This window comes from Panthera pardus, unplaced genomic scaffold (genome assembly GCF_024362965.1).
Source record: "Panthera pardus isolate Hobbes unplaced genomic scaffold, ASM2436296v1 HiC_scaffold_18, whole genome shotgun sequence".
Classification (NCBI taxonomy): Eukaryota; Metazoa; Chordata; class Mammalia; order Carnivora; family Felidae; genus Panthera; species Panthera pardus.
The window spans coordinates 18,345,960-18,372,211 of record NW_026526743.1 but is presented as its reverse complement, the minus strand read 5'-3'; the positions used below and the strand labels follow the sequence as shown (position 1 = coordinate 18,372,211).

Genomic DNA, 26,252 nt, shown 5'->3' with positions numbered 1-26,252 from the left:
TATGAGTAGCCCAGGATCTCAGTGTCCTCCTCCAGAGCCCAGGCACCAGGCCCCTCTCTTCTCCGGGACCCAGGCGTTCAAGCCCCACCCCACTCTCAATGGGCCTTTGTCCCTGTCTGGGAAAGGCACGGGCAGAGTCTGACATCATGAAGCCTGAGGTGGGGGTGGGACTCCCCCTCCCCCTCTATCCAGCTTTCTCTGACTCCACACGCCTGGGTCTGAGGGATTTCCCTGGCCCTCACCCTCCCCACCCTGGCCGAGTTCTCCCTTGGGAGAAAGGACCTCCCCTCTCCCCACAAACTGCTCTGGCCTGAATGAGGACTGAGGATGCGCCAGTGTGGCTGAACAGCTCCTGGTCAAACCATCACTACACTTAATCGCGGCATCGCCAGCTCCCTCCGCCCGTCCCTCCCTGTATAAGCACCTTGCAGAGGTCATGACCAAAGAGGAGGATCGCTGTGGAATCTGGAATCTGCACACAGAGGGTCCTCACCCAGCTCATAGAGTAAACAGAGCCCCCGATAAGCCCCTCTGTGCACCAGGCGCTGTTCTATGGGACAGAGGATGAACTAGACAGACAGGTAGAAACCCTGCCCCCTGGGAGCTCCCATGCCGGCGCGGAAGGAGCGCCCCCAGAGCGCGGCGGGCAAGTGTGCGGAGGGCTCTGGAAGGACAGGGCAGCGTTTGAATGGAGGGGCCCGGCTTGGTGAGACGGGCAGGGCAGGCTTCCAGAGGAAGTGGTGTCCGAGCTGGGAGCCAACAGAGTGCACAGGCTGCGGCCAGTGGCAGAGTGGGGAGCGGGATGGGGTAGGGAGACCTGTCCGGGAGGAAGGAACAGGTAAGTGCAAAGGTCTCCAGGCAGAAGGTGCCTCTGGGTATCTGAGCAACACATTCGTGCACCCGCTCTGTGGTTAGGAAGCTTAACTCTGTGCCAGGAGCCATTCTACAAACAGGACAGACGGAGTAAGCAGGCAAAGCCCTCGTCGTTCTGGAGGCCAAGTTCTCATGAGAGGAGACAGTCAAACCATACGGTCATTTGTGATAGCAAGAGGAGCCTGGAAGGTAGACCAGGATGTGGGCACCCAACCTGCCCCTGGGAAGTGATTCAAGAGAGGGTGTAGGTGACGCTGAAGCCAAGAGCGGGCAGGTCCCGCCTGCTCCTGCTCACACCCTCTGTGGCCTCTTGGGACTGAGGTTATACCTGTTCTTGCCACTGACGTTCCCTAGACACTGAGGACAAGGCCTCCTGTTTCTTAGCCTGAGACTTCCAGGGATATCGGAAGGCCCTCTCAGGGACCCAGAACCAGGGCGCTCAGTGATGGAGGAGGGGGGACAAGGGGGGGCCGCTTCCCCCCCGCCCCGTCCCCTCCAGGAAGGAGCTGGTAGAACCCAGGCGTCAGGCTGCCCAGTTCCAGCGGTGGTGACAAGGGCCCCTTTGTGCCCCCCTCCCTCGGGGGCAGGGAGGAGCTGGGCCCTGGAGGCAGGCGGCCCCTGGCACCCGGGGGGAGGGGACGGGCTGGCAAGTGGGGGCCCGGACCCTGGGAGGCCAGGGGACTGTGAGCTGGGCCGGTGGAGCAGAGGGCGCAGAAGCAAGAGCATCCAAGTGAGTACCGCCGCCAAGAGGGGCCAGCGATGAGGTGGAGGGCAGAGGACCGGGACTGAGGGGGGCGGCGAGGGGCGCCCAGAAGCACGCGCCAAGGCCAGGTGCTCCGGGCCGTGGATGGTCACCGGCAACTGCCACCAGTTTAGGTTGGAGCAGGGTGCGGGTCAGAACTGCTTTGGGGAGGGGCTGGGACCGCAGCAGGGACAGTGACCGGGCTCAGGGAAGAAACCAGGGAGAAAGAACAAAGGGCCCCCTCAGCATCCCCACGGTGGAAGTTGTGCAGGAACGGCCGCCCGAGGGCTCCTGAGGCGCGGTGGGAGTGTCTGGGGCTGGATGAGGAACAGAAGGACGGGCAGGAGATCAGACACCTGCATCCCGCTGTCTGTGAGGGCGTGAGGGCGGCGGGCCGTGAGCGAGCAAGTTCTAGCACCCGGCACCTGACAGGTGCATGTGTGTGTGTGTGTGTGTGTGTGTGTGTGTGCACGTGCACGCACACACACGCTGCCCCTGGGTCCGCCTGGATCTGCATCAGCGTTCCTCAGCCTTGTTTTCGTTACACCCCACTAAGGAAAAATTGTAGACCTGGTTTTCCTAATCCCACTCCCACCAAGCAGATACACCATATGCATGGTGTATGCATATGTTTATGCACCGCGGCCCTTTCGAGACTCACACTGCATGGGAACCTCTAAGACTTTTCTGGCCCACACCCCAGGAACCAAGTTTTACCCCCCGTGAAAAACAGGTGGCCTACAAGCTTGTTTCACAAGTCGGCCCGGGGCCTGGGGCTGGGCCTCACCTGTGTCTATCTCCTGTGCCTTCCTGTCGCATGTGCAACGGTGGCATCAGCCACGTGGCCGTCAGCGCGCGTCTGGGCGGGTCTGTCCTCAGCCACACCTCATCGTGTGCGCAGGTCTGCGGGTCTTTGTGAGCCTGGCCCACAGGCGGGTCCACGCGCGTGCCTGAATGCCGTGCCCACGCCAGCCCAGGTGGACACGTGCAGCGGACACGAGGCGGGGCAATGCAGCATGCTTCTGTGACTGTGTGTGTGCCGGCACGTTCTGCGGGCGCGGGGGTCTCGGTGCCTGTCTGCGGGTGCGGGGCCCTGACCGGGGTGCACCCGAGTCCCCGCTGTGTGAGCCTGCTCCTTCTGGTCGGGTCTGGATCTGTCACTTTTCATACCGGCCTTTGCATGTGTCTGACTGTGCATGCGTCTGTGTCCGTGGGAAGAAGGGAGGCGGAGGCCAGGAAAGGCAGCCACTTGGAAACCTTGGCTTCGACCCTGAGGCAACCCACAGAGCCGCCGGGTGCCAGGGACTCACTGACTCCCAACCCCTGGTCCCGCCTGGTCCCGCTCAGAGCCCAGCCAGGAGTGCCGGACTCTTCTCCCATCCCACCTACCCGAGAAGCCCCCCGGGATGAGGCACCCTCACCCTGAGCGAACAGGGCTCTTTTGTAACCGGTCCTGGCCTCTGTTGAGGGTGGGGGACACCAGGGGCCGTCTGTGGGGTGGGAGAGGGCGGCAGGAATTCCCGCGGCATGCCGGGAATGCTGATGCCGTGAAACCCAGTCATTGATGGGCCAGGTCCCTGCCTGCCACCCCCAGGCCTCAGCCGTGGGACATCTGCTCCCTCACCCTACTCACCACCCTGCCTGCCTCCCCCCCCACCCCAATGCTCTGCCGCTCCCCCTTTCCTCCCCAGAGTTCTTTGCCATCACAGCTCGGGGTGGGCCGTGGCCACAGAGTAGCTGCCGGGCCGTGTGGGAGGGTCCCAAGCATCCACAGGCCGCAGAGCCCACACGGGCAGCCTTACGGCGGGTCGCCACTCAGAGCGGACCCCGAAAGAGGGCGGCAGGGGGGCACCTGTCTGACTCTCGTTCCAGGTTGGCTGGCTGACCGCTTCAAGTGAGACCCGAAGACATTCCCAACTCAGGGAGACGGAGGTGAGGGGCGGGGTTCCAACTTCTCTTTCCCCCTGGCTTCCCCCGCTTCCCGCTGCTGGCCCAGCCCTGGCTCTGTCCTTACTTTCTCCAGGTGCCCAGGGGCACGAGGACAAGGAGGCTAATTATCAGGGCGGTTGGGTGGTGAAGTCTGCAGACCCAGAGCTAGGCAGACAGGGCTTGAATCCTAACTCTGCCACTTGCGGGCTGTGTGGCCTTGGGCAGGTTACTTAACCTCTCTGGACCTCAGCTATAAAGTGTGGGTTATAATTGCACCTACCTCAAAGAGATCACATGAATTAACATCACGGAGTAAAGCGCTGAAGCCTCGTACGCGGTCCATGCCATAGAAATGTTTGCAACTACAGATCATAATAATACCAGCAGCAGCTAACATCTGAACAGGCCCCCTTCCTGAAGCCTTAATAGACGCAGCCCTCACCACCACCTCCCCTTTCCAGCTGTTGCTCGCTTGCTGTACAAAATGATATTCCTCACGACACTGCCTCTGTTTTGGATTATGATCTCAGGTACGAGGTAGGGGTGCTGGGGGTCCTGGGGCCCTGAGCAGGCTGGGGTTGTCTCTGTGGGCCCCTGGAGCCCTCAGGGCCGTGGAAGGCGACGGGAGTGGGGGCGGGGGCGGGGGGTCAGGGAGGCCGTGTCCCTCCGCCTCAGTGGTCCCGCTTGCCTGCAGCCTCCCGAGGGGGTCACTGGGGTGCCTGGATGCCCTCGTCCATCTCCGCCTTCGAGGGCACGTGCGTCTCCATCCCCTGCCGCTTCGACTTCCCCGACGAGCTGCGGCCGGCGGTCGTGCATGGCGTCTGGTACTTCAACAGCCCCTACCCGAAAAACTACCCCCCCGTGGTCTTCAAGTCTCGAACCCAAGTCGTGCACGAGAGCTTCCAGGGCCGCAGCCGCCTCCTGGGGGACCTGGGCATGCGCAACTGCACCCTGCTGCTCAGCAGCCTCAGCCCGGAGCTGGGCGGCAAGTACTATTTCCGCGGGGACCTCGGGGGCTACAACCAGTACACCTTCTCTGAGCACAGTGTTCTGGACATCATCAGTGAGTCCCCAGAGGGTGCGCGGGTGCTGCGGGCTGGGGCGGTGCACAAAGTCTTCCCCGGGACCTCTCCAGGGAGGTCTGGGCTGGCAGGTCCAGGGACTTCTCGGTCTGGCTGGGGGGAGGGGTGCAAACCCCAACGCCCACACGGACCAGGCGGTCGGCGCAGACTAAGGCCCCGGATAGTTTTATTGCCCTCAGAGGAATATGAGCGCTCTTCCTCTTCTAGAAACAACTTGGAGAAAAGCAGCGGGGCCCAGGGGTTTGGGGTGAGGCCTCTGGATGGATCCCTGTGTCAGCTGGGTGACTGGAGGCAAATTACTTAACTTCTCTGGGCTGTGCTTTCCTCTTCTGTAAGACGGGGATGGGAACAGCACTTAGAGCTCAACCAGTGAAGAGTTAGGAGTGCTCAGAGCAGCGCCTGGCACAGGGGACCCTGCTCTGGGTAGCTGGTGTTCCGGGAGAAGGCACAGATACCGCTCCCAGACGATCTGAATTTTTAAGAGAAACCAGAACTGTGTTTTTTCCATGTAATCTCCCAATTCCTAAACATTGGCTGCTGATTCAGATTTTTTTTTTTAATCCTAAATTTAGGCCAAATAAAATGCAGTTCTGGGCCAGATTTGGCAATCAGAGTAGGGCACGCTGCCTAATGTCTGAGAGGCCCTGTAGCATGGAGCCCTTAGATTCGGATTTCCCATCAGCACGGAGCTAAATGAGCCAGATCACAGCCGTGATGCAGAAAGAGACCCCACTGGCACAGCCAGACACGGACACACCTGCAGGACATACAACACACACAGACGCACACACGGAAAATAAACCAAAGAAAACACGGGAAAGGAGAGAAGGTTGTTTTTTTTTTTTTATGTTTATTATTTATTTTTGAGAGACAGACCGAGTGTGAGTGGGAGAGGGTCAGAGAGAGGGAGACAGAATCCCAAGCAGGCTCCAGGCTCTGAGCTGTCAACACAGAGCCCGACGCAGGGCTGGAACCCACGAACTGTGAGATCATGACCTGAGCTGAAGTCAGATGCTTAACAGACTGAGCCACCCAGAGAGAAGTTTCTTAGGGGATATAATGTCATAGCCAGAGCACAGATTATGAAGCCAGAGTGACAGGGTTTGAAGTTCAGTTTTACTCCACACTAGCTGTGGTCTCAGTAGAATTCCTCATCTCAAAAATGAGCAAACTAATATTACCCACTTAACTAGCATGGCTGGGAGGACTGGCAAGTCAAGCTGGTGTCATGGACTCAGGGCATTATTTTCATTATTGCACACCCGTGGTTCATTGTGGAGGACCTCTGGGTGACAGGTAACCGGGAGGAGAGAGGGTCGTAGGGAATTGTCTGCAAGGATGGGGAGGCGACCAGGTACCGAGAATGAAGTAGGACAAGGTAGAGGTGGCCCGTGGCCCGATGCTGCTTCCTCAGCCCTCCCTCCTCCCCCGGCCCCCACCACCCCTGTCTCATCTAGACACCCCCAACATCGTGGTCCCCCCGGAGGTGGTGGCAGGCACGGAAGTCGAGGTCAGCTGCATGGTGCCTGACAACTGCCCAGAGCTGCGCCCGGAGCTGAGCTGGCTGGGCCACGAAGGGCTGGGGGAGCCCACCGTGCTGGGTCGGCTGCGCGAGGACGAGGGCACGTGGGTGCAGGTGTCGCTGCTACACTTCGTGCCCACTAGGGAGGCCAACGGCCACCGGCTGGGCTGCCAGGCCTCCTTCCCCAACACCACTCTGCAGTTCGAGGGCTACGCCAGCCTGGACGTCAAGTGTGAGCCTGGGGGCGGAGCGGGGGGGGGGGGGGCGTGCGCGGTGGTCAGGGCCGGGAGCGGGGTCTGCGGCCCCAGCCCCCTGACCCCACACTGTGTCCCTGGCCTCAGACCCCCCGGTGATCGTGGAGATGAATGCCTCGGTGGAGGCCATCGAGGGCTCGCATGTCAGCCTGCTCTGTGGGGCTGACAGCAACCCGCTGCCGCTGCTGACCTGGATGCGGGACGGCACGGTGCTCCGGGAGGCCGTGACCGAGAGCCTGTTCCTGGATCTGGAAGAGGTGACCCCCGCGGAGGACGGCGTCTACGCCTGCCTGGCAGAGAACGCCTATGGCCAGGAGAACCGCACCGTGGGGCTCAGCGTCATGTGTGAGTCTCCTGCACGCGCCAGCACCGGCCCCGGGGCAGAGAGGTTAGGGGAAACCGGACTCACGCAGGGCCGCCGGAGTCGGGCCGGGCCCGGACCCTCCAGGCCATATACAAGGTGGAGGTGGAGATGGAGAGGAGGGCGTCAGGTCGAGGCGTTCCGCCTGCTTCCCAAAGTATCTGGCGAACACCTACTGTGACCACTCTCATCCCTGGGACAAGGTGGGGGACAGATGGAGCCCCGCCCCCCAGGGGAAGCCTGTTAAACTCAGCTTCCTGCCCACAGCCTTGGCTGCTCTGGGAGTAGATCTTGGCCCTGGAAATCTGCATTTCAAGATGAGCCCCATTGCAGTTCTAGTGGGAGGGATGAGGGGACCCCGGACCTCACCCAGCCCCTTGCCTACACAGTGTGTATTATGGAGTCCATGGGGAGGGGCTGGTCAGATGAGGTTCTTTGTTAGGAACCAAGGAGAGGTCATTCATTCATTCACTCATTCACAAATATTTATTGAGGCAAAATGCCCAGGGCTGTGGATAATAATAATGACAGCTACAGCCAAGATTTACTCTGAGTGCTTTACACAAATACTCTGCCCCCAGGCATCCCCACGGCTGGCTCTGACCCACCTCTTCTAGACCCAGGGAGGCCCTCCCTCACCATCCCAGTTAAAACTGTAACTCCCTGATTTCCCATTACATTAATTTTTCTCCAAAGCAGTTATCCCCATCTTGCCTCCTATATGTTTATTTACTTACATAGGGTCTACTCACGTGGTTGGAAGTCTTCATTTTCCCTTGTTCAGGTTACAGGAGTGCCTGCCACTTGGGTTCCCAGTGGCTCCTGTGAGGCTGGGACTCTGATTAAGCTCCTTTTCCAGAGGCCTGGAGACGTTAGGAGATGGGTCCACTCACAGCTGGGAAGGGGCAGAGCTGGGGTTCAAACACAAGTACTCTGGCTGCAGAGCCCGTGTTGATGTAAACAGGATAAACCAGGACAGGGGTCACCTGAGCCACCCTGAGCTGGTGCGCTCAGGTCAGGGTGGATGGGGTCACATTGGGGCTGGGAGTTGGCTGGCAGAAGAGGCACCCTTGGCTTCTGACCATCGGCCCCCTGTCCTGCCCCCCAGATGCACCCCGGAAACCGATGGTGAACGGGACAATGGTGGCCGTGGAGGGGGAGACGGTCTCCATCTTGTGCTCCACACAGAGCAACCCGGATCCTATTCTCACCATCTTCAAGGAGAAGCAGATTCTGGCCACGGTCATCTACGAGAGCGAGCTGCAGCTGGAACTACCTGCCGTCACGCCTGAGGATGACGGAGAGTACTGGTGTGTGGCTGAGAACCAGTACGGCCAGAGGGCCACCACCTTCAACCTGTCCGTGGAGTGTGAGTACCCGCCCCCCCTTCCCCTGCTGACTTGATCTTGACTTCCGGCTGGGCTTGATCTCCTTCACCTTCCCTGCCTTGGTGGATGGTCCGGTGGGGGTACCTGGATGACCGGAAAGCATCCGTGTATCCCAACCCAGGGTCAGCTTTGCACCAGCAGGTGAGAATGGGGAAGGGAGGGAAGCCGAATCCACAGCAAGAAATTAAAAGTCCCCCCTGAGAGTACTGTGTTCTCACATCCTGGGGCGTGCTTGTCACCAAAGAGATTTCTGGATCGTGTGGCCTTTTGCGTTCAACAGTAATCACGACCTCTGACCCCTGTGTTGCATTGCTGGGTACCAGGCGTTGCCGGAAGCTCTGTACAGGGATCCGCTCGTTTCATCCGCATGACATTCCCGTGAGGGAGGTTCTAGTCCTGTCTCCCGTTTCCGGAGAAGCAAACTGAAGCCCAGAGAGGTTATGCCACTTCCCCAAAGTCACACAGCCAGAAAACGGTTCAAATCCAGGCACACTGACTCCACTTTTCCGTACTGCCGTAGTTGACTTCATCCTCTGTTATTACATCAGAATACATTGATCAGACAGTTGTGCTGTGCAGAGGGCAGTGTGGCTCTGTGGGATGTGGGGGAGGGGACCAAGAGGGCACCAAGCTTTATTATCAGATACAGTGTAGCCAGAGAGGTGGGGTGGATGCACATAGAAAGCTAACTGTCTTCGAAATGAAACTCATTCCACTGGCAAGCAGCACCTCTCCCGACATCACCACCAACAGCCCTACCCCCACCCTGGCACGGGGCCGCCATTCAGGGCCGCGGCTCCCAAGTCAACGTTTCCGCTCCCTCTCCTGCCGCAACTGCCTCTGGAGTGTCATCTCCATATTTCCATCTGCTTCGTTTTTAGCTCCGGCCTGGCCCTCCGGCACTAGTCTCCAGACTTTTCCGCCCCTGGCCTCCGTGACTCCCCCTACCGTGGTCCCCACCACACAGGTTTGCCGGAAGGCACTGAGCACAATCCATACTCAATACCGTGTATGTGGCGATAATCAGTACGTGGCAGATACAGATTATTTCTGGAGGGCCACCTTCTGTGGCAGAGGGGTGGCCACACAGGCTCTGCTGGCCTTTCACCTCTGCGCACATTCTCTGCCCGCAGCGTCCGAGGTGATCGCGCGTTGTGGGGTCCTCTGCTTTCTCCATGCTTGCCCTCCTGGGCCCAGCTTCCTCCTGCTGCTATGCCCCCTTTCCCTGTCACACCCCCAAGCCAGCGGATCTTAGGTTTTAGAGGCGGAGAGCCCCCTGAGAATCTGATGGAAGCCGCGGAACGTGCACACCACCCCATCTCACATACGTTTGTAGTCCCAGACCCCTGCGCAGTAAGAGTGGCCAGCGGTCATGAACGGTCTGCTCTGGGCAGGGTTCTAACTTCCGCGGTGTTACTTTGCTGAGCCTTTGTGGCCACCTGTGAAGCACGTATGTGAGGGAGGAGAAAACCAAGGTCAGAATCCCCCAAGACCATGCAGCTAGGAAGGTTGTTTAGAGCCAGGATCCTTCTGGACTCTCGTCTGCTTCTGCACCCGTGGCGGCTTCGTGTCCCCAGAGCCCTTGGGACCCAAGGACTTGCTTAATCTGGCTCGTTCTGATAACGAACACATTGGGAGTGGAAGGCCTTCAATCTGCTGGAGCTGAGACGGAGCTGTGCCCCCCCCCCGCCCCCACCACCCCTGCTGAGCCCTTTAGGCTTCCCCGAGGCCCCTTTCTGTTCCCGAAGGCTTTGTCCTGTAGCACCAGGGGTTTCGTGCTCACTGACAACGGCGGGTGCTCCTAGTGCGGGGTTTCCTGGGGTTTCCCGAACCAGGGCCAGCTCGGCGTGGGACACGGGTGGTGCTCGCCTCCCCTGAGTGTTTGTGGGCGGGGACCAGTCTGAGCCGTCGGCACACATTGACCTATTTTGGTCTCACAACAACGTGATGGTGAGGGACTGTTCCTCACCCCGGTTTAACAGAAGGAGACTGAAGTGTGAGCTGGTCGGCATCCCAGCTCTGTCCCCACCTTGCTGCATGGTCCCGGCCAAGGGACTCCACCTTTGCTGCGCCCCTCCACTGAAAACTGGGTATGAGGGTAGTAGCTGAGCCCAGAGAAGGTTGTGAAGACTGTGGAGATTAGTGAGCCCCGCACAGTGCCTCGCCTGACATGTCCTATGGGCTCCGGAAGGCCGAGGCATCGCTTCCAGCTAATCTCTCCCTCGGACTCCAGGCTGGATGCCCGCCCGGCCTTTCCTGCCGCCGAGGTTTTGCTCGAACGCTCCCTCTGCCGGGATGGTTCTGTTGATCTCATCCTAAATCCTCGGGAGCATCGCGTTTGTGAGCCCGCCTTCAGAGTTCACGTAGCTCCTTTCGAGTAAGGACCAATACTCCTGTTTGCACAGATGAAAACTCCATCCTGGAGACCCAGGGAGGCTGAATGGCCTGATCGGGGCAGAGCTGGGCTTCCAGCTGGGCTTCCAGAACTCCCAGCTCTTTGTGGAACTTGGGGTCTGCGTAAGGTCAGTCAGGGTTTCCTAGGCGTCCCGGGCTGCCCGCAAAGCTGCGGAGACACTGAGCACGTAGGGGCAGAGTGGCGGGAGGCTGTCGTCGAGCACAGCGGCGCAGTCGTGCATGAAAAGTATTTTTAAAAAATGTAATAGTTCAGGTTTGTCATTGTTAATGTACCCTGTGGTGTATTAACTCGTTAACACTACGGCAAGCACAGTGCCTGTCTGCCTGGGCAAAATTTGGGCTATACGTGTTTAATTTACTAGATTTAGATGCATGAACACATTGAGGTTCCAGCTGGAATCATCTCTAGTTTGAATCCGGTCACGTGACACCTGGTCCATCACTGTGACTTGCTTTTTTTTTTTTTCTGGAAATTGAAAATAAGTGGGGGAATTGATGGCCTGAGAGTCTTTTGCCCACGTGTAAGTGGGTTTTGTTCGGGACTGAGAACCAGAGCTCAGTCTAGAGTGAGCGGACTCTAGTGCTGGATTCTTCAGTAGGGAAAAAGAACTTGGCAACATTCAGGGGCGCCTGGGTGGCTCAGTCAGTTAAGCATCCGACTTCGGCTCGGGTCATGGTCTCACGGTTTGTGAGTTCAAGCCCCGTGTCGGGCTCTGGGCTGTCAATGCAGAGCCTGCTTCAGATCTTCTGTCTCCCTCTCTCTACTCCTCCTCCAGCCTCTCTCTCTCTCTGTCTCTCAAAAATAAATAAACATAAAAAAATAAAGTAAAAAGCAACATTCAAGTTAACTAACTTGGATTTAAATTTTAAAAAAGCAACATTTGAGATCCTATTATAATATCATATCTTGGAGAATGAAAGAAACAACAACAAAAAAACTGGACCAGTCCCATTTTTGTAATACAAATGGCAGCAAAGGGAGGCTCAACACAGTGATCTTGGGGGGAGGATGGGGGCCGGTGCCAGTGGCAGTGGGGGGCCCCCAAGGGAGGGACGGTCAGGATGCAAGGGCGTTCTAGCGATCAGCAGGGGCACCTGCAGGACGGCCAGAAAAGGGAGCGTGGGGATTTCTATAGTTCCTACCAGTGTTCACAGAGCTGGGCTGCGTGAAAGGCGTGGTCTAAGTGTGGGGACAGAGTGGAGGCCGAGCGAGAGCCTGTCCTGATGGAAGTAAGAGACCAGCCAAATTGATCATCTAACATGGGTAGGGGTAAGTGCCGGGGAGCAGACCCAAACTCGCCGGCAATGCATAGTCAGGGAAGCGAGGTGCGGTTTCCATGAGTGGTAGGAGAGAGAGGCGTCATCTGAGCAGAGCAGGGGACTGAGTTCAGCCGATGTCAGGGAAGTGTTCCAGGCTGAGGGGGAAACGCAAAGACCCCAGGTGGGAAAAAGCTCCATGAACTTTAAAAAACAGCGAGGAGGCCGGTGCGACTGGGAAGGAGCCATGGCGAGAGAAGATTAGTGCGGCTGGGTCCTGCGGGGGCCTTGCAAGACCCGGAAATGAATTTGGATGTCACTGTAAGTGACATGGGGTGGGGGTGGGGGGTCATCACGATCTCATTTGTGTTTTGCAAGGTGAACGAAGAGAGGGTGCAAGAGATTCTGCAAAGGGGGAAGTACAGCTCATCTCTGACGCGGCCGCCGCTATCCTTGGCCCTCAGCCTCTGGGGGGCCTCTGGTCCCCTGAGTCCTGGTCTTTCTTGCCCCCGCAGTCGCCCCTGTGATCCTGCTGGAGTCCCACTGTGCAGCGGCCCGGGACACAGTGCAGTGCCTGTGCGTGGTGAAATCCAACCCCGAGCCGTCCGTGGCCTTCGAGCTGCCCTCACGCAACGTGACCGTGAACGAGACCGAGCGAGAGTTCGTGTACTCGGAGCGCAGCGGCCTCCTGCTCACCAGCATCCTCACGCTGCGGGGACAGGCCCAGGCCCCGCCCCGGGTCATCTGCACCTCCCGCAACCTCTACGGCACCAAGAGCCTGGAGCTGCCCTTCCAGGGAGCCCGTGAGTGGTGCGGGCCGGGGCCGGGAGCCACGGGGGTGGAGGGGGCTCCTCTTGGATCCACACTGCCCTCCCCAAGGCCGACCGAGCACGCGGCTTGATCAGGTGGTAAGGGTGCCCTTCCCGCGTGATACGGAGGGGCTGTCCTGAGTCTGCCTGTGCTCTCCTGGGTCCGCTCCTCGGCCCTCCGGCAGCTAAGCCCTCCAGGCCAGTCAGGGCGAGGACACCCCAGCTGTGTAAATGTTTTCGCTGTCACCTCTGCCCCAGCCTGGCTCCTAAGAACCCGGGTGTCCTCACTACCACCAGCAACCCTGAGGGGGCCTGGGTCTTCTGTCCTCAGACCGCCTGATGTGGGCCAAGATCGGCCCCGTGGGAGCCGTGGTCGCCTTTGCCATCCTAATTGCCATCGTCTGCTACGTCACCCAGACGCGGAGAAAGTGAGTGGCCTGCCGGGGCTCATCTGGGCGTGGGGAGTCTTCCCGGGGTAGGGAGGCGGGGAGGTCAGTTAGAGGCTGCGGGGGGGGGGGGGGGGGCGGGGGGCGAGGGAGGCCTCCCTGTCTGTGTGTGGGAGGGCAGTTCTGCTCTGAGAATGTTCCGAAGGATGGAGGAGAGAGCCTCCCGGCAACATGAGCCACCGCCATTCAGGGCGCGCCGGTGCCTGGGAGGGCACTTTCCCCTGATGCATCCCTGTCCCCTGCGTTCTCTGCTATGGGCCTCCTGCCCTCTAGGAGCCCTCCTCCTGAGCAGGCCGCAGCATGATGGGGGAATGCCAGCTACCCCTGGCTCGCGACCATGGGGTCGGCCCCAGGTGGTTCCAGGACCCTGGTGATCCCACACCTCATTTCTGGCAACAAAAACACTCCCGGCCCCATAGAGAGAAGGCTGGAAACAACTCTGGGGTTCCTTGAGTGAAACTCCTAAGGTGGATGGGGTGCAGAAATGGAAGGGAGAGGGAGGCCTGGGACTCTCCCTGGGGCTGACATGTCCTGCCCTGCAGAAAGAACGTGACAGAGAGCCCCAGCTTCTCGGCGGGGGACAACCCCCCGGTCCTGTTCAGCAGCGACTTCCGCATCTCTGGGGCGCCGGAGAAGTATGAGGTGAGGGCCTGTGGCTCCAGCTTAGCTGGAGTACCTGGGTGCCAGGGACACGGAGGGTCTGGGAGAGCCTGGGGGGCCAAGGGGCAGCAGGGAGGCTGGCCCCTCAGAAGGGGCAGGGAGGAAGTGCGGAGGGCTGGCTGCACCTGGGCTGGGCAGGGCGCTCGGGCTGAGGCCGTGAAGGGGGCCGAGGGGCTCCGCCGAGGGCAGCCCCCATCCTCCCCACCCGGGTCTGTGACTGCATTTCCTTCTCCAATAGTCCAGAGAGGTCTCTACCCTGGAATGAGCGCCCCAGGAGGTAGGTTCCGGGGGCCTCAGTGTGCCCGCCTCTGGGCCCTTGTCGGGCCGTGGGGTTGGCGTGCATGTGTGTGCGTTCTCGTCAGGCATCCAGGACGGCTCCTGGTCAAGTCCGGCCCTGCCCGGCACTCCTGGCCTTGTCTATTCTGTCTTGTTGCTGCTCCCTTCTGTCTGTGGCCGCTGCCCCTTGTCTGTGTCCAACGGGTTGGGGCGGGGATGGGGCACATGACAGGGAAGCCGAAGTCACACCTGCAGGATCTCGCAGACTGCGGAGGGGAGCCTCACCAGACCCAAACATAGGGGAAGGATGCACTGAGCCAGGCATTTGCAAATATTTGGAAAGGTGGGATCCCGAGCAGGTGGCTTTAATCTGGGAAGATGCTATGGGTTGACTTGCATGCCCCTCAAATCCCTATGTTGAAGAGGGCTTCCCGGAGACATTGAATTTGTAGGTGACTTTCGGGCTCAGCAAGGAAGAGGTGGTTGTGCGTCGGGGCACCCGTGGGGGCAAAGGCCCCAGGGTGGGACGAGAAAGGAGGTTCACGTGGGGCTTTGGGACTCAACTCTGGGGCCGTGCAGGCACAAGTAGCCGCAGCCTCTGGAAAAGGTGGAACGAGGGCCTCCTAACGGGCTGGTTCTGTTCCTAGAGCGAGAGGCGACTGGGATCTGAGAGGAGGCTGCTGGGCCTTCGGGGGGAACCCCCAGAGCTGGACCTGAGCTATTCTCACTCGGACCTGGGAAAACGGCCCACCAAGGACAGCTACACCCTGACGGAGGAGCTGGCCGAGTATGCTGAAATCCGTGTCAAGTGAGGGGGTGGGGGCAGCCCGCGTGGCCACCCCTCCCTCGGGACCCTCACCGGCCCCTACTGGCTATGGGCTCCCTTGCTCCCCAGAGCGGTGAGGGCTGGGGCAGGAAAGGGATGGGGCAGGTGACGGTGAGGTCCTGGGGGCCCGGCCTCCCCTCCTTCCCAGCTGCCCCCACCCTGCCAGCACCCACCCCGCACTGTGGCTCCTCTCTAACCTCCTTTAACCTCATCTGTCCAGAGGGGAGCTCCGTCTGTCTGTCCGTGTTATTTATTGCTGCCCCCTGCCTGGTCTCCTGCCCCCACACCCGGCCCCAGGGCCTGTACAGAGGGACATGAAATAAATGCCCTGAATCCAAATACCTATCTAGATACTGATGACTCTTTTTCAAATTTCTTTTTAAAGTTTATTTATTTATTTTGAGAGACAGAGACATTGTGAGTGGGGGAGGGGTGGGGGGTGGGGAGAGAGAATCCCAAGCAGGCACTGCACTGTCAGCACAGAGCCCCACACGGGGCTCGAACTCACAGAACTGCGATATGGTGCCCTGAACAGAACCCGAGATTTGGACACTTAACCGACTGAGCCACCCGGGCGCCCCGATCCTGATGATTTCTGATCCATCCTAGGGGAGCCAGCGTCGCCCTCCTCGCCCTCTGCAAGGCCCCGTGTGGCGACGTGGGCCCAGGAATTCTAGCCCTGAGCCCAGGCCAACTGCCCTGAAGCCGCTCCCACTCGGGGCTGGCAGCTGTGAGCTGAGTCTGGCCCCTTCGCTCACTCCCATTCCCTCCTGCGCTCTGCTGGGCGGGGTGACCGCAGGTCGGGGTGACCGCAGATCTTACCGTCTCGTAAGCCTGTGTTGGTTTGACTGCCTTCCCCCCACGTTCGTGCCACAGTCTGTAGCTTCAGCCTCTCCCACCTCACTCATTTGGTTCAAGAAACATTAATTAGGCACCAGCTGTGTACCAAGCCCTGTCAAGAAGCTCAGGCTATCGTGGGAAGGGATAGGACAACCCTGTGAAGGTAAGAACGCTGCGGCTCCGAGAAGCCAGGTGATTTCCCCAGGGTCCCAGGGCTAGGAAATGGAGTGGCCAGGCCCTGGACTCAGTTCTTCGTTTTCCATAACCCCTGTTGGGAACGTGAAGAGGTTAATTAATCTCCACTCCTAACAAGTATGACAGTGGCTCTCACAATGGTCCCTGTACCAGCGGCATAAGCGTCCCCTGGGAACCTGTCAGAAAGGCACATTCTCAAGGCCCCTTGTCAGTCTGCAGGAACTAAAAGCTCGGGGGTGGGGGGGCGGCAGTCTGTGTTTTGACGAGTCCTCTGGGTGATTCTGAGGCGTCGATGTTCGGGAACCTAGGGGAGCCGAGGCACAAAGGTTAAATCACGTCCTTGAGGTCCCCCAGCTGGTGACTGCACGGCCCCAACCTGAGCCCAGAGCCGGGCTCCCGCCACTGTGCGCTCCGCCATCTTGAAGCAACGGGGGCTCACGGGACGGAAGGTGCTGAGGGAGCGGGGAGGACAGGGCCGCAATTGGGCCGCGGGCCCTGGGCCGGGGCTGTTCTCCCTGCTCTTTGAAGAAGGCAGAGGATACCACAGAGGCCAAAGTCAAGGCTGAGAGGCGGGACTAACCAAACCATGTCCGGAGGGAAAGTGATGAGGCCGCCTCCGGCTAGGATGGCGAGCCCACTTGCAGGATCAAGAAGGGGCCGTGGGTGGTCTCGGGGCTGTGAGCAGTGGGGAGGGGACCGACCCCAGGCCTAGCCCGAGCCCCTTCCTCCCGGAGCCCTCTTGGTCCGGTAGAGAGAAGGACGTTGAACAAATGACCTCACACGTTGATGCCCGACTGCCACCGATGACGCCTGCTCCCGAGGGAAGTGCAAGGGGGGCTTTTAGAGCCCGGGACGGAAGTGTGCCTCGGGGTCTCAGGGGTCGGGGGAAGCGTCCCGATGACAGGAAAGTCTCACAGGAACACAGCATGTGAAGGCCCCCCCAAGTGGGAACATATTTGGCAAGATCCCGGGAGCCGAGAGGAAGGACGGAGCGTGGCGGAGGATGAGGCAGAGAATCGTGGGGACTTCACAGGAGCCACGGGGGAAGTTCCGAGCAGATCTCCTGCGCAACGCAGGGACCCCGCCCTGACGCACCTGTCCTCTGACGACAGACTCTGGCTCCGGCAGGTCTGGGCTGGTAGGAAGGCCCCTAAGGACTTCGCCCCGAGGAGCAGAGCAGTGTCAATAATGAGGGACTCCGGTAACCCTGTGCTGCCCAAAGGGCCGCCCGAGTGCCATGCTGGAGAGCAACTTCTACATTAATACTGATGTTTCATTCGGCATGGATCGGAACAAAAGGAAAGCGACACGCCAAACTGGTGATTGGGTTGTTTTTTTGTTTTTTGTTTGTTTTTTAACAAAAGCTTAGGATGAGGCTGTTTAAAAAATAATCAGTCAATTGGGGTGCCCGGGTAGCTCAGTCAATTTAAGCATCCAACTCTTTCTTGATTTCGGTTCGGGTCATGATCTCACAGTTTTGTGAGATCAAGTCCCACATCAGGCTCTGTGCTGAGAGTGGAGCCTGCTTAAGATTCTCTCTCTCTCCCTCTCTCTCTCTCTCTCTCTCTCCCTCTGCTTCTCTCCCCCACTCATGCTGCTCGTTCTCTCTCTCTCTCTAAAATAACTTAAAACCCCACTCATGCTGCTTGTTCTCTCTCTCTAAAATAACTTAAAACAGTCAAGTGAATTGATTTAAAGAGATGTATGAAATAAAGGACAGACAGAACAAAAGTCCTGAAGGTCATAGGCAGACCTCTAAAGTTTACGGAAAACGAAGTGATCTGATACAAAGACCGTCTCTTAGGAGGGACTAACATTCAGCGATGACACACAAGGAGGACCGGAATTCGGGATATCACACTCCACCCCTCTCCTAGACTCCCCCCAGAATTCATCTCTTCCATTGACACGTGGTTCCTGAGCACCTATTACGTGCCTACTAAGCATCTATTGAGCACCCATGCTGGGCTCCAGGGATATCACAGTGACCAAGAAGAAACTCCCTCCGACCTCATGAGGCTGACACTCTGTGGAAGAGACAGATGACAATCAGTCAAACAAGTGCTGGTTGGGGAGTGGGTGTGCTAAGAAGGAAAGTGAGCACGATTGGACAGGATGTGCTGTGTAGGGCTACCATCTTGGAAAGAGGTCATTTGAGTAGAGAGAAGGAAGTGAGGGAGGGGATTCTGGTCATTTGTGAAGAATGTGGATCCAGGGAAAAGCCAAGATCGTGTGCCATCTTGCACGCGTGGCAATGTACGCGTTATGTTTAGGAACCAGAAGGAAACCAGCATGCCTGGGATGGGGGGAGGGAGTTGGTGAGCCGGAACAGTTCCCCAAGGAAGCCTGATCACAGGCCTTATAGGACAGTTAGGACTTGGTCTTTTACTCAGAGCGATCTGGGTTGTCACTGGAGGATTATACACAGAAGCATATTAAGGAGGGGCTGAGGTTTCTAAGACCCCACTGTGGGGACAATGAACCCAGCTGATGGGCAGCTGTGGGCAGAGGGCTCAGGAGGCCAAGAGAGAGGAAGTGGAGACAGTGAGAGGGGAGAGGTCAGGACCTCTGTTGTAAAAGGAAATGACGGAGCTTGCTAGTGCTGGAGGAGAGGGAGAGAGAGGGGTTCCAGACAGCCTCTTCCTCAGCCACCGAAGACGGTGGAAGGAACAAGCTCGTGGAGAACACAAGTGTGCCCTACTCCAGCCGCATCAATAGGAAAGGCTGACGGCAGCCCGCCCTTGGGAAATTACAAGCTGAGGAAGAGTCAGAACCTATGACATGGTGACTTAGAGACATGGGGACAGAGGCACAGGATGACGTCTGGCTGGGCCAGCGTAGAGGTGAGCAGGTCTCATGTGGGCAGGGACAGCCACCGCGTGTAGGAAGGAAGACGCCTAGGCACCGGGCCAGGGTCATGACCACAGGCATCTCCTTTTCCTCTTCTCCTGCCACCTCCCAGGTTCCTCCTGGCTGAGAACAACCCATCCCTGGCAGCCCCCAGTCCTATCCTGAGGACAGTGCCTGCGGCAGGCAGCTTGTCATCCTCATCAGTGAAAGGGCTCCAGGCCAGAGCCTCCTTCCCTGGGTTTTCTTCCCCACCCTCCTCGCTGTCAACTCCAGCCTGTTCCCCGGACAGGAGGAGACAACCTCAGCCTCACAGGCCTCCCGGGCAGGGCAGCAGGCAAGCAGAAGACCCACCCCCAGAGTCTGGTCTGCCTGGAGTAGCTCCCCTGGGGAATGGGAGGAAAAAAATAGTTTGGTCTCAAAGGGTCTCTCTGTCAAGCCCCAACTCCAGGTCACCCATGAGGTGTTGGTCAAGCAGAGCGAGTGACAATATCCATAATAATAACAGCTCACTTTTACAGCACATTCATTTCGTGACAGCCACTGTGTGAAGCACTATATTTGCCCGTGATTTCTCACAGCACACCCATGAGGTCAGTTCTGCCAATATCATCATCTCCCTTAGGAGGGAAACTGAGGGATGTCACAACTGATAATTGACAGCACTTGGATTTGAAACCAGGTCTGTTTACCACATGCTTGTCATAAGGCGCTCACACAGCTGAGTCCATCACACGGGTGACCTCACTAAACCTGTGAGGAGGGCGCGATCACTATCCTCATGTTATGGTCCTGGGGAGGGGGCTCCGAGGGGGCACATGGCCAGGTGGGGAGTGATAGCCCAGGGCTCCCGGTAGCACCTAGTTGCCTGGCTCCACTGCTTTCCCCGAGGGGATGTGACCCAAAGTGCTGGCCATCCACCATAAAAGGAGAGGCACATCACCCAATGTCAATTACAGGAAGAATTGTCAATTACAAGCCCCATTGGAAGAATCATCAACAGGAAGGAATCACTGATAAATACAGAAAGTATTTAGAACACTTGGCCACCCAAAATGGAGACTATCTACCTCTTTGGAAGGAAAGTTGGAAAGAAGAGTAAAGGCACCAAAGTCATAGAGTTCTGCTTCCACCCTGGCCTTCTCCATAAGCCTTTGGTCTCCAGAAACCGAGGCACATCCATGAGTCTACTGCCCAGTTTCCTCCTGTTACAAGACTGTGAGCGATGCCCGGAGTTAGGCCAGCAGAGGTCTCAGGCACTCCTTCTAGGTGATGATTAGGGATTTAAGTCCCCAGTGGGTCCCCTGCCAGAGACCTTTGGGACCCTGTTCCCCAGCTGGAGCCCCCATTGAGATTGCTGGGGACTTTAATTTTTATTCTGAAATAATTATAGAATCACAGGAAGTTGCAAAAATAGAACTTTTTATTGTGAAATAATTATAGATTCACAGGAAGTTGCACAGATAAAACAGAGGTCTTGTGTGCCCATATTTTACACAATTATGGTACAGTATCAAAACCAAGAGTGTGACATTAGTAGAGTGTGTGTATACAGTTCCGAGTCCTTTTATCACATGTCTAGATGTATGTGGCTATCGCTGCAATCAAGATCCAGAATTACTCCCTTACCACAAGGCTTTCCCTTGTAGTCATGCCCACTTCCTTTGCCCCTGGCAACCAGTAATCTGTTTTCCATCTCTATCATTTTGTCATTTTATTTGGTCTGTTACATAAAAGGAATCATATGGTACATGACCTGTTGAGGTTGATGTTTCCTTTTTTTCTTAGTACGATGTCCTTCAGAATCACCCAAGCTGTGTGTGTCAATACCTTGTTCTCTGCTATTACTACTCCATGGTATGGATGGATCACAATTTAAGCACTCACCTACATGACATGCTGGTTCTTGCCAGTTTTTGGCTATTACAAATAAAGCTGCCATGAACAACTGTGTTAAGGTTTTTGTGTGGACGTCAGTTTTCATTTCTTGGGGATTAACACCTAGGAATGCAATTGCTAAGTCATATGGTGGTGCGTTTTGTTCATTTTTCCAAGAAACTCACCATCTATTTCCCAGAGTGGCTTCACCATTTTACATTCCCACCAGCAATGTGTGAATGATCCAGTTTCACTGTATCATCACCCGCACATGGTATTGTTATTATTTTTTATTTTGACTGTTCTAATAGGTATGTAGTGATATCTTACCAGGGTCTTGATTTACATTTCACTGATGGCCAGTGATGTTGAACATCTTTTTATGCGCTTATTTGCCATCTGTGAAACGTGTCCCTTCGGTGAAACATCTCTTCATGACTTTTGCCCGTTTTCTAGTTGCCTGTTCGATCCACTTACTTAAAGTGTATACTTCAGCGGTTTTATGCATATTCACAGAGGTGTGCAACCTTCACCACAATCAATTTTAAAATGTTTTATTTTAAGTAAACTCCACACCACATGTGGGGCTCAAACTCATGACCGAGATATCAAGAGTTGTATGCTCTACCAACTGAGCCAACCAGGCACCCCCAACCACAATCAGTATTAGAACATTTCATCAACCCCCAAATAAACCCATGTCTATTAGCAGTCACCCCCCATTTCCTCTCAGCCCTAGGCAATCATTAAATACTTTACGTCTCTATAGATTTTCCTTTTCTAGACACTCCATATAAATGGAATCATACAACATGTGGTCTTTCGTGATCAGCTTTTTTCACTTAATGTTTCCATCTTCACCCATGTGGTAGCATCTATCAGTACTTTATTTCTTTTTATTGCCAAATATTTCATTGTATGGATAGACCACATTTTCTTTATCCATTCAGCACTTGATGGACACCTGGGTTGTTCCTACTTCTTGGCTCTGATGAATAATGTCCCTACAAATACTTGTGTTCAAATTTCTGGACGGATATGTTTTACTCTTGGGTATACACCAAGGAGTAGAAGTGCAGAGAGATATGGTAATCCTATGTTTAACCTGAGGAACTGTTTTGAGATTCTTTTCCAAAGTGGCTGGACAATTTTATACTCCTACTAGAAATATATAAAAGATTCAGCTACTGCACATCCTTTCTAGCATTTGATATTGCCACTATGTTTAATTTCAGCTAAGAGATGTGTGGTAGTATTACCTCATTGTGATCTTAATTTGCATTTCTCTAAAGGTCAGTGATTGCTGTCCATTTTTTATATGATTGTCTTTGGTGACATGTCTCCTCATGTCTTTTGCCTGTTGTGAAAATTAATAGAAGGAAGCCTCACTAAAATGGAGCAGGCTAGAAAGGGGAGCCATACCGCTCAATGCCAATTACAGGAAGAACTGTCAATTACAGACCCCAAAAGAAGAATCATCCACAGGAAAGAATCCTCAATTACAGGGCCCAACAGGGGAAAGAAGCACATTGCATCTCCTACAAGAAATCAATCACCCCTGCGACTCAGCCAGTGAGAAACTGTCATCACCCTGGACTTGGGCTTTTCTCCAATGGACTTTCATTCCAAACAACACCTTTTAACTTCCTCCTTGTCCATAAAATAATGTTCCTTTCCTTTGTTGGACTTGCCTATACAATTGCATGTCCCAAATTGCAATTTTCTGTTATTCCTGAATAAACTAATTTTTGCTGGTAAAATAACTTCCTGGTTTATTTTTAGGATTAACACCATCTTCTAATTTGATTTTTTTTAATTGAGTTTTTTAATGTTGAGCTTTTATATGTGTGTGTGTGTGTGTGTGTGTGTGTGTGTGTAATCATATACATACATATATATATTCTAGATATGCAAATATTTTCTTCTAGTCTGTAGTTGGTCTTTTCCTTGTCTTAACAAGGTCTTTCACAGAGCAAAACAAAAGCAAAAACGAACACAAATTTTTAATTTTGATGAAATCCAATTTATAGATCATGACCTGAGCTGAAATCGAGAGTCAGATACCTGGGCGGTTCAGTTGGTTAAGCGTTCAACTTCGGCACAGGTCATGATGTCATGGCTCATGTGTTTGAGCCCCGGGTTGGGCCCTGTGCTGACAGCTCAGAGCCTGGAGCCTGCTTTGGATTCTGTGTCTCCCTCTATCAGCCCCTCCCCTGCATGCTTGCTCTCTCTCTCATTCAAAAATAAACATTAAAAAAAAAAAAAAAAAGTCAGACGCTTAACCAAATGAGCCACTCAGGTGCCCCTCCATGTTACCTTCTAAAAGTGATTTAGTTTTATGTTTCACATACAAATCTATAATCCACTTTAATTTTTGTACAAAGTGTGAAGTTTGGGTTGAGGTTCATGTTTTGCTTATGGATGTAACCAATCTCTTCACCAACATTTGTTGAAAGACTATGTTTCTTCCATTGGATTGCTTTTGCTCCTTTATAAAAAAATTAGTTGGCCATCCTTGTTTGGGGTCATTTCCGGGTTCTTTAGTCCATTTATCTATGTATTTATTCCCCCCACCAATACCACACAGTTTCGATTACTGCACATTACTTTATAATAAGCTTTGAAATCGGGGTAGAGTGACCACCCCTTTATTCTTCTTTTTCAGAAATGTTTCCTATTCTAGTTCTCTGTCTTTCTACATAAACTTTAGAATAACCTTGTCTAGGAGCACCTGGGTGGCTCAGTCGGTTAAGTGTCCAACTCTTGATTTTGGCTCAGGTCATGATCTCACGGTTTGTGAGATCGAACCTTGCATTGGGCTCTGCACTGACAGCACGGAGCCTGCTTGGGATTCTCTCCCTCTCTCTCTGTTCCCCTCCCCTGCTCATGCTTTCTCTCTCTCTCTCAAAATAAATAAACATTAGAAAAAAGAATAATTTTGTCTATAGCTACAAAAATTTTTTCTGGGATTTTGAAAGTAATTGACTTGAATCTGTTTAATCAATTTGAGGAGAATTGACATCTTTATCATGTTTAATCTTCTGATTCATGAATGTAGTATTTACTTTGGTCTTTTATTTTTTTCAGCAGTGTTTTATCATTTTCAGTATACAAGTCTTATATATGTCTTGTTAGATTTATTACATCTAGTTATGTCTTTTTAAAAAGCCATTATAAATGGAATTGTATTTTACATTTCAGTTTCCACATGATTATTGTCAGTATTAAAAAAGTGAGTAAATGACTAATACTTGTGTTAATTTTGTATTCTGCAACCTTGCTGAATTTCCAGTACTGTATTCAGTACAGTGGTGATTGTAGACACCTTAGGGTGGAAATATTCAGTCTTATAGTGTTGATAGGCCAATTTTAGTTTTTTTAAGTTAGTTGCAGATTATCAAGTGGAGGAATTTCCTGTCTATTCCTAGTTCTCAGAGAGTTTTTATTGTGAATGGGTGTTGGATTTTGTTAAAATTTTCCGCAACAATTTATATGATCATGTGATTTTTCTTCTTTATCCTATTAATATAAGATTACATTGTTTGATTCGCAAATACTGAACCAGCCTTGCATCCCTCAGACAATCTCCATTTGGTCATAGTATATAGTTCTTTTTGCATATTGCTGAATTCTATCTGCTAATATTCTGATAAAATTTTTTGCCTCTATATTCATGAGGAATATTGGTCTGTAGTTTTTCTTTGCATTGTCTTTGTCTTTTTGTTTGTTTGTTTCGGGGTAATACTGGCTTCTCAGAATGAGCTGAGAAGTGTTCCCTCTACTGTTTTCTGGATGATATTATGTAGAATTGGTGTTACTTCTTTACACATTGGGTAGAATTCTCCAGTAAAGCCATATGTGCCTGGAGATTTCTTTTTTCATGTTTTAAATTATCTCAGTAGTTATAGGGCTCTACAAATTACCTAACTGACATCTGGAGGGGTGTGGTAGTTTTTACTTTTTGAGGAATTGATCCACTTAATCTAAGTTTTGAAATTTATGTGCATAGAGTTGTTCATAGTATTCTCTTATTACCTTTTTGATGTCTGCAGGACCCGTAGTGGTATCCCATTTCATTATTTTTTTTTTTAAGTTTATTTCTTTATTTTGAGAGAGAGAGAGAGAGAGAGAGAGAGAGTGCTTGTGTGAGCACTTAAGCAGGGTAGGGACACAGAGAGGAGGAGAGAATCCCAAGCAACCCAGGGCTTGATCCCACGAACCATGAGATCATGACCTGAGCCAAAATCAAGATTCAGCCACTTAACCGACTGAGCCACCCAGGTGCCCCCATGCCCCATTCATTCTTAATGTTAGCAATTTGTCGTCTCTTTCTTTTTTTGTCAGCCTTGCTAGAGATTTGTCAATTTTATTGGTCTTTTCAGTGAAACAGATATTTAATTTTCTCTATTATTTCTGTGTTTTCAGTATCACTGATTTCTGCCCTTATGTATATTTCCTTCCTTATGCTTGCTTTGGGTTTATTTTTCTCTTATTTTCTAGCTTCTGGAGACGGAGACTTTTATTACTGATTTGAGACTTTTCTTCTTTTAATGTAACCCTTTAGTTCTATAAATTTACCTCCTGTGCTTAGCTGTGTACCACAAAATTTGATAAGTTTTATTTTCGTTTTCTTTCAGTTCAATGTATTTTTTATATTTCCCTTGAGATTTCCTCCTTGACACATATATTATTTAGAAGTGTGCTGTTTAGTTTCCAAGTCTTCAGAGATTTTTCTGTTATTCATTTCTAGTTTGATTCTATTATGGTTAGAGAATGTACTCTACAAGATTTCAATTATTTCAAAGTTTCTAAGTCTTGTTGTATAGCCCTAAATTTAGTTTATCTTGGTATATGTTCCATGGATTCTTGAAAAGAATGTGTATTACATCATTTGAGCATCAACTAGATCCTGTTGGTTGATGGTGTTCTTGCGTTCTTATATATCCTTGCTGATTCTAATGTCTAGTTGCTCTACCATTTGTTGAGGGAGGGATGCTAAAGTTTCTAACTGTAACTGTGGCTTTGTCTATTTCTCCTTTCATTTCTATTGGTTTTTGTTTCATGTATTTTTTAGCTGTGTTGTTTGGTACACACACATTTAGCATTGCTATGTCTCCTTGGTGGATTGACCCTTTCCTTATAACATCCCTCCCTAGCTTTGGTCATTTTCTTTGTTCTGAAGTTTACTTTTCTTAAATTAAGATATAACTGACATACAACATTAGTTTCAAGTGTACAACATGATTTAATATTTATATATATTGTGAAATGATCACCACAATAAGTCTAGTTAACATCCATCATCACCACACACAGTTATAATTTTTTTCTTTTAAGATCTACTCTCTTAGAAATTTTCAAATATAGCAGTATTATTAACTATAGTCACTATTCCGTATATTACACCCCCAAGACTTATTTTATAACTGGAACTCGGCACCTTTTGACCACCTTCACCACTTTTGACCACCTCCCCATCCTCTGCCTCTGGCAACCACCAATCTGTTCTCTGTATCTACAAGTTCATTTTGTTTGTTTTTTAGATTCCACATATAAGGGAGTTAAGGCAGTGTTTGTCTTTCTGTTTGGCTTATTTCACTTAGCATAGTGCCCTTAAGGTCCATCCATGTTGTCACAAATGGCAAAATTTCC

At 53.3% G+C, this 26,252-nt stretch overlaps 1 protein-coding gene across 3 annotated transcripts; it reads left to right on the top strand.

Annotated features, from left to right (window-relative positions):
• Nucleotides 1-1,493: 1,493 nt before the first annotated feature.
• On the top strand, nt 1,494-15,179 carry MAG (myelin associated glycoprotein). 3 transcript variants are annotated; one of them, XM_019423061.2, is made up of 12 exons: nt 1,494-1,603; nt 3,488-3,547; nt 4,006-4,074; nt 4,239-4,607; nt 6,084-6,380; nt 6,490-6,747; nt 7,872-8,132; nt 12,339-12,626; nt 12,964-13,060; nt 13,621-13,720; nt 13,977-14,015; nt 14,662-14,774. In XM_019423061.2, the coding sequence occupies exons 3-11, from the start codon at nt 4,029-4,031 to the stop codon at nt 14,001-14,003; spliced, it is 1,743 nt and encodes a 580-aa protein (XP_019278606.1). In that variant the 5' UTR covers nt 1,494-1,603; nt 3,488-3,547; nt 4,006-4,028; the 3' UTR covers nt 14,004-14,015; nt 14,662-14,774. The 3 variants fall into 3 exon arrangements, with proteins under 3 accessions (XP_019278606.1, XP_053762346.1, XP_053762347.1); XM_053906371.1 differs by lacking the exon at nt 13,977-14,015 and having other exon boundaries at nt 1,495-1,603; nt 14,662-15,179; XM_053906372.1 differs by lacking the exons at nt 1,494-1,603; nt 13,977-14,015 and adding an exon at nt 1,621-1,749 and having other exon boundaries at nt 14,662-15,179.
• The last annotated feature ends 11,073 nt before the right edge of the window (nt 15,180-26,252 follow it).

What these genes read in the sequence shown, in the direction of transcription:
- MAG (XM_053906371.1), top strand. Translation starts at nt 4,029, where the DNA reads ATGATATTCCTCACGACACTGCCTCTGTTTTGGATTATGATCTCAG. An exon ending in CGCCAGCCTGGACGTCAAGT is followed by an intron (nt 6,381 to 6,489) that starts GTGAGCCTGGGG and finishes CCCTGGCCTCAG; the next exon opens with ACCCCCCGGTGATCGTGGAG. An exon ending in GCTGCCCTTCCAGGGAGCCC is followed by an intron (nt 12,627 to 12,963) that starts GTGAGTGGTGCG and finishes TTCTGTCCTCAG; the next exon opens with ACCGCCTGATGTGGGCCAAG.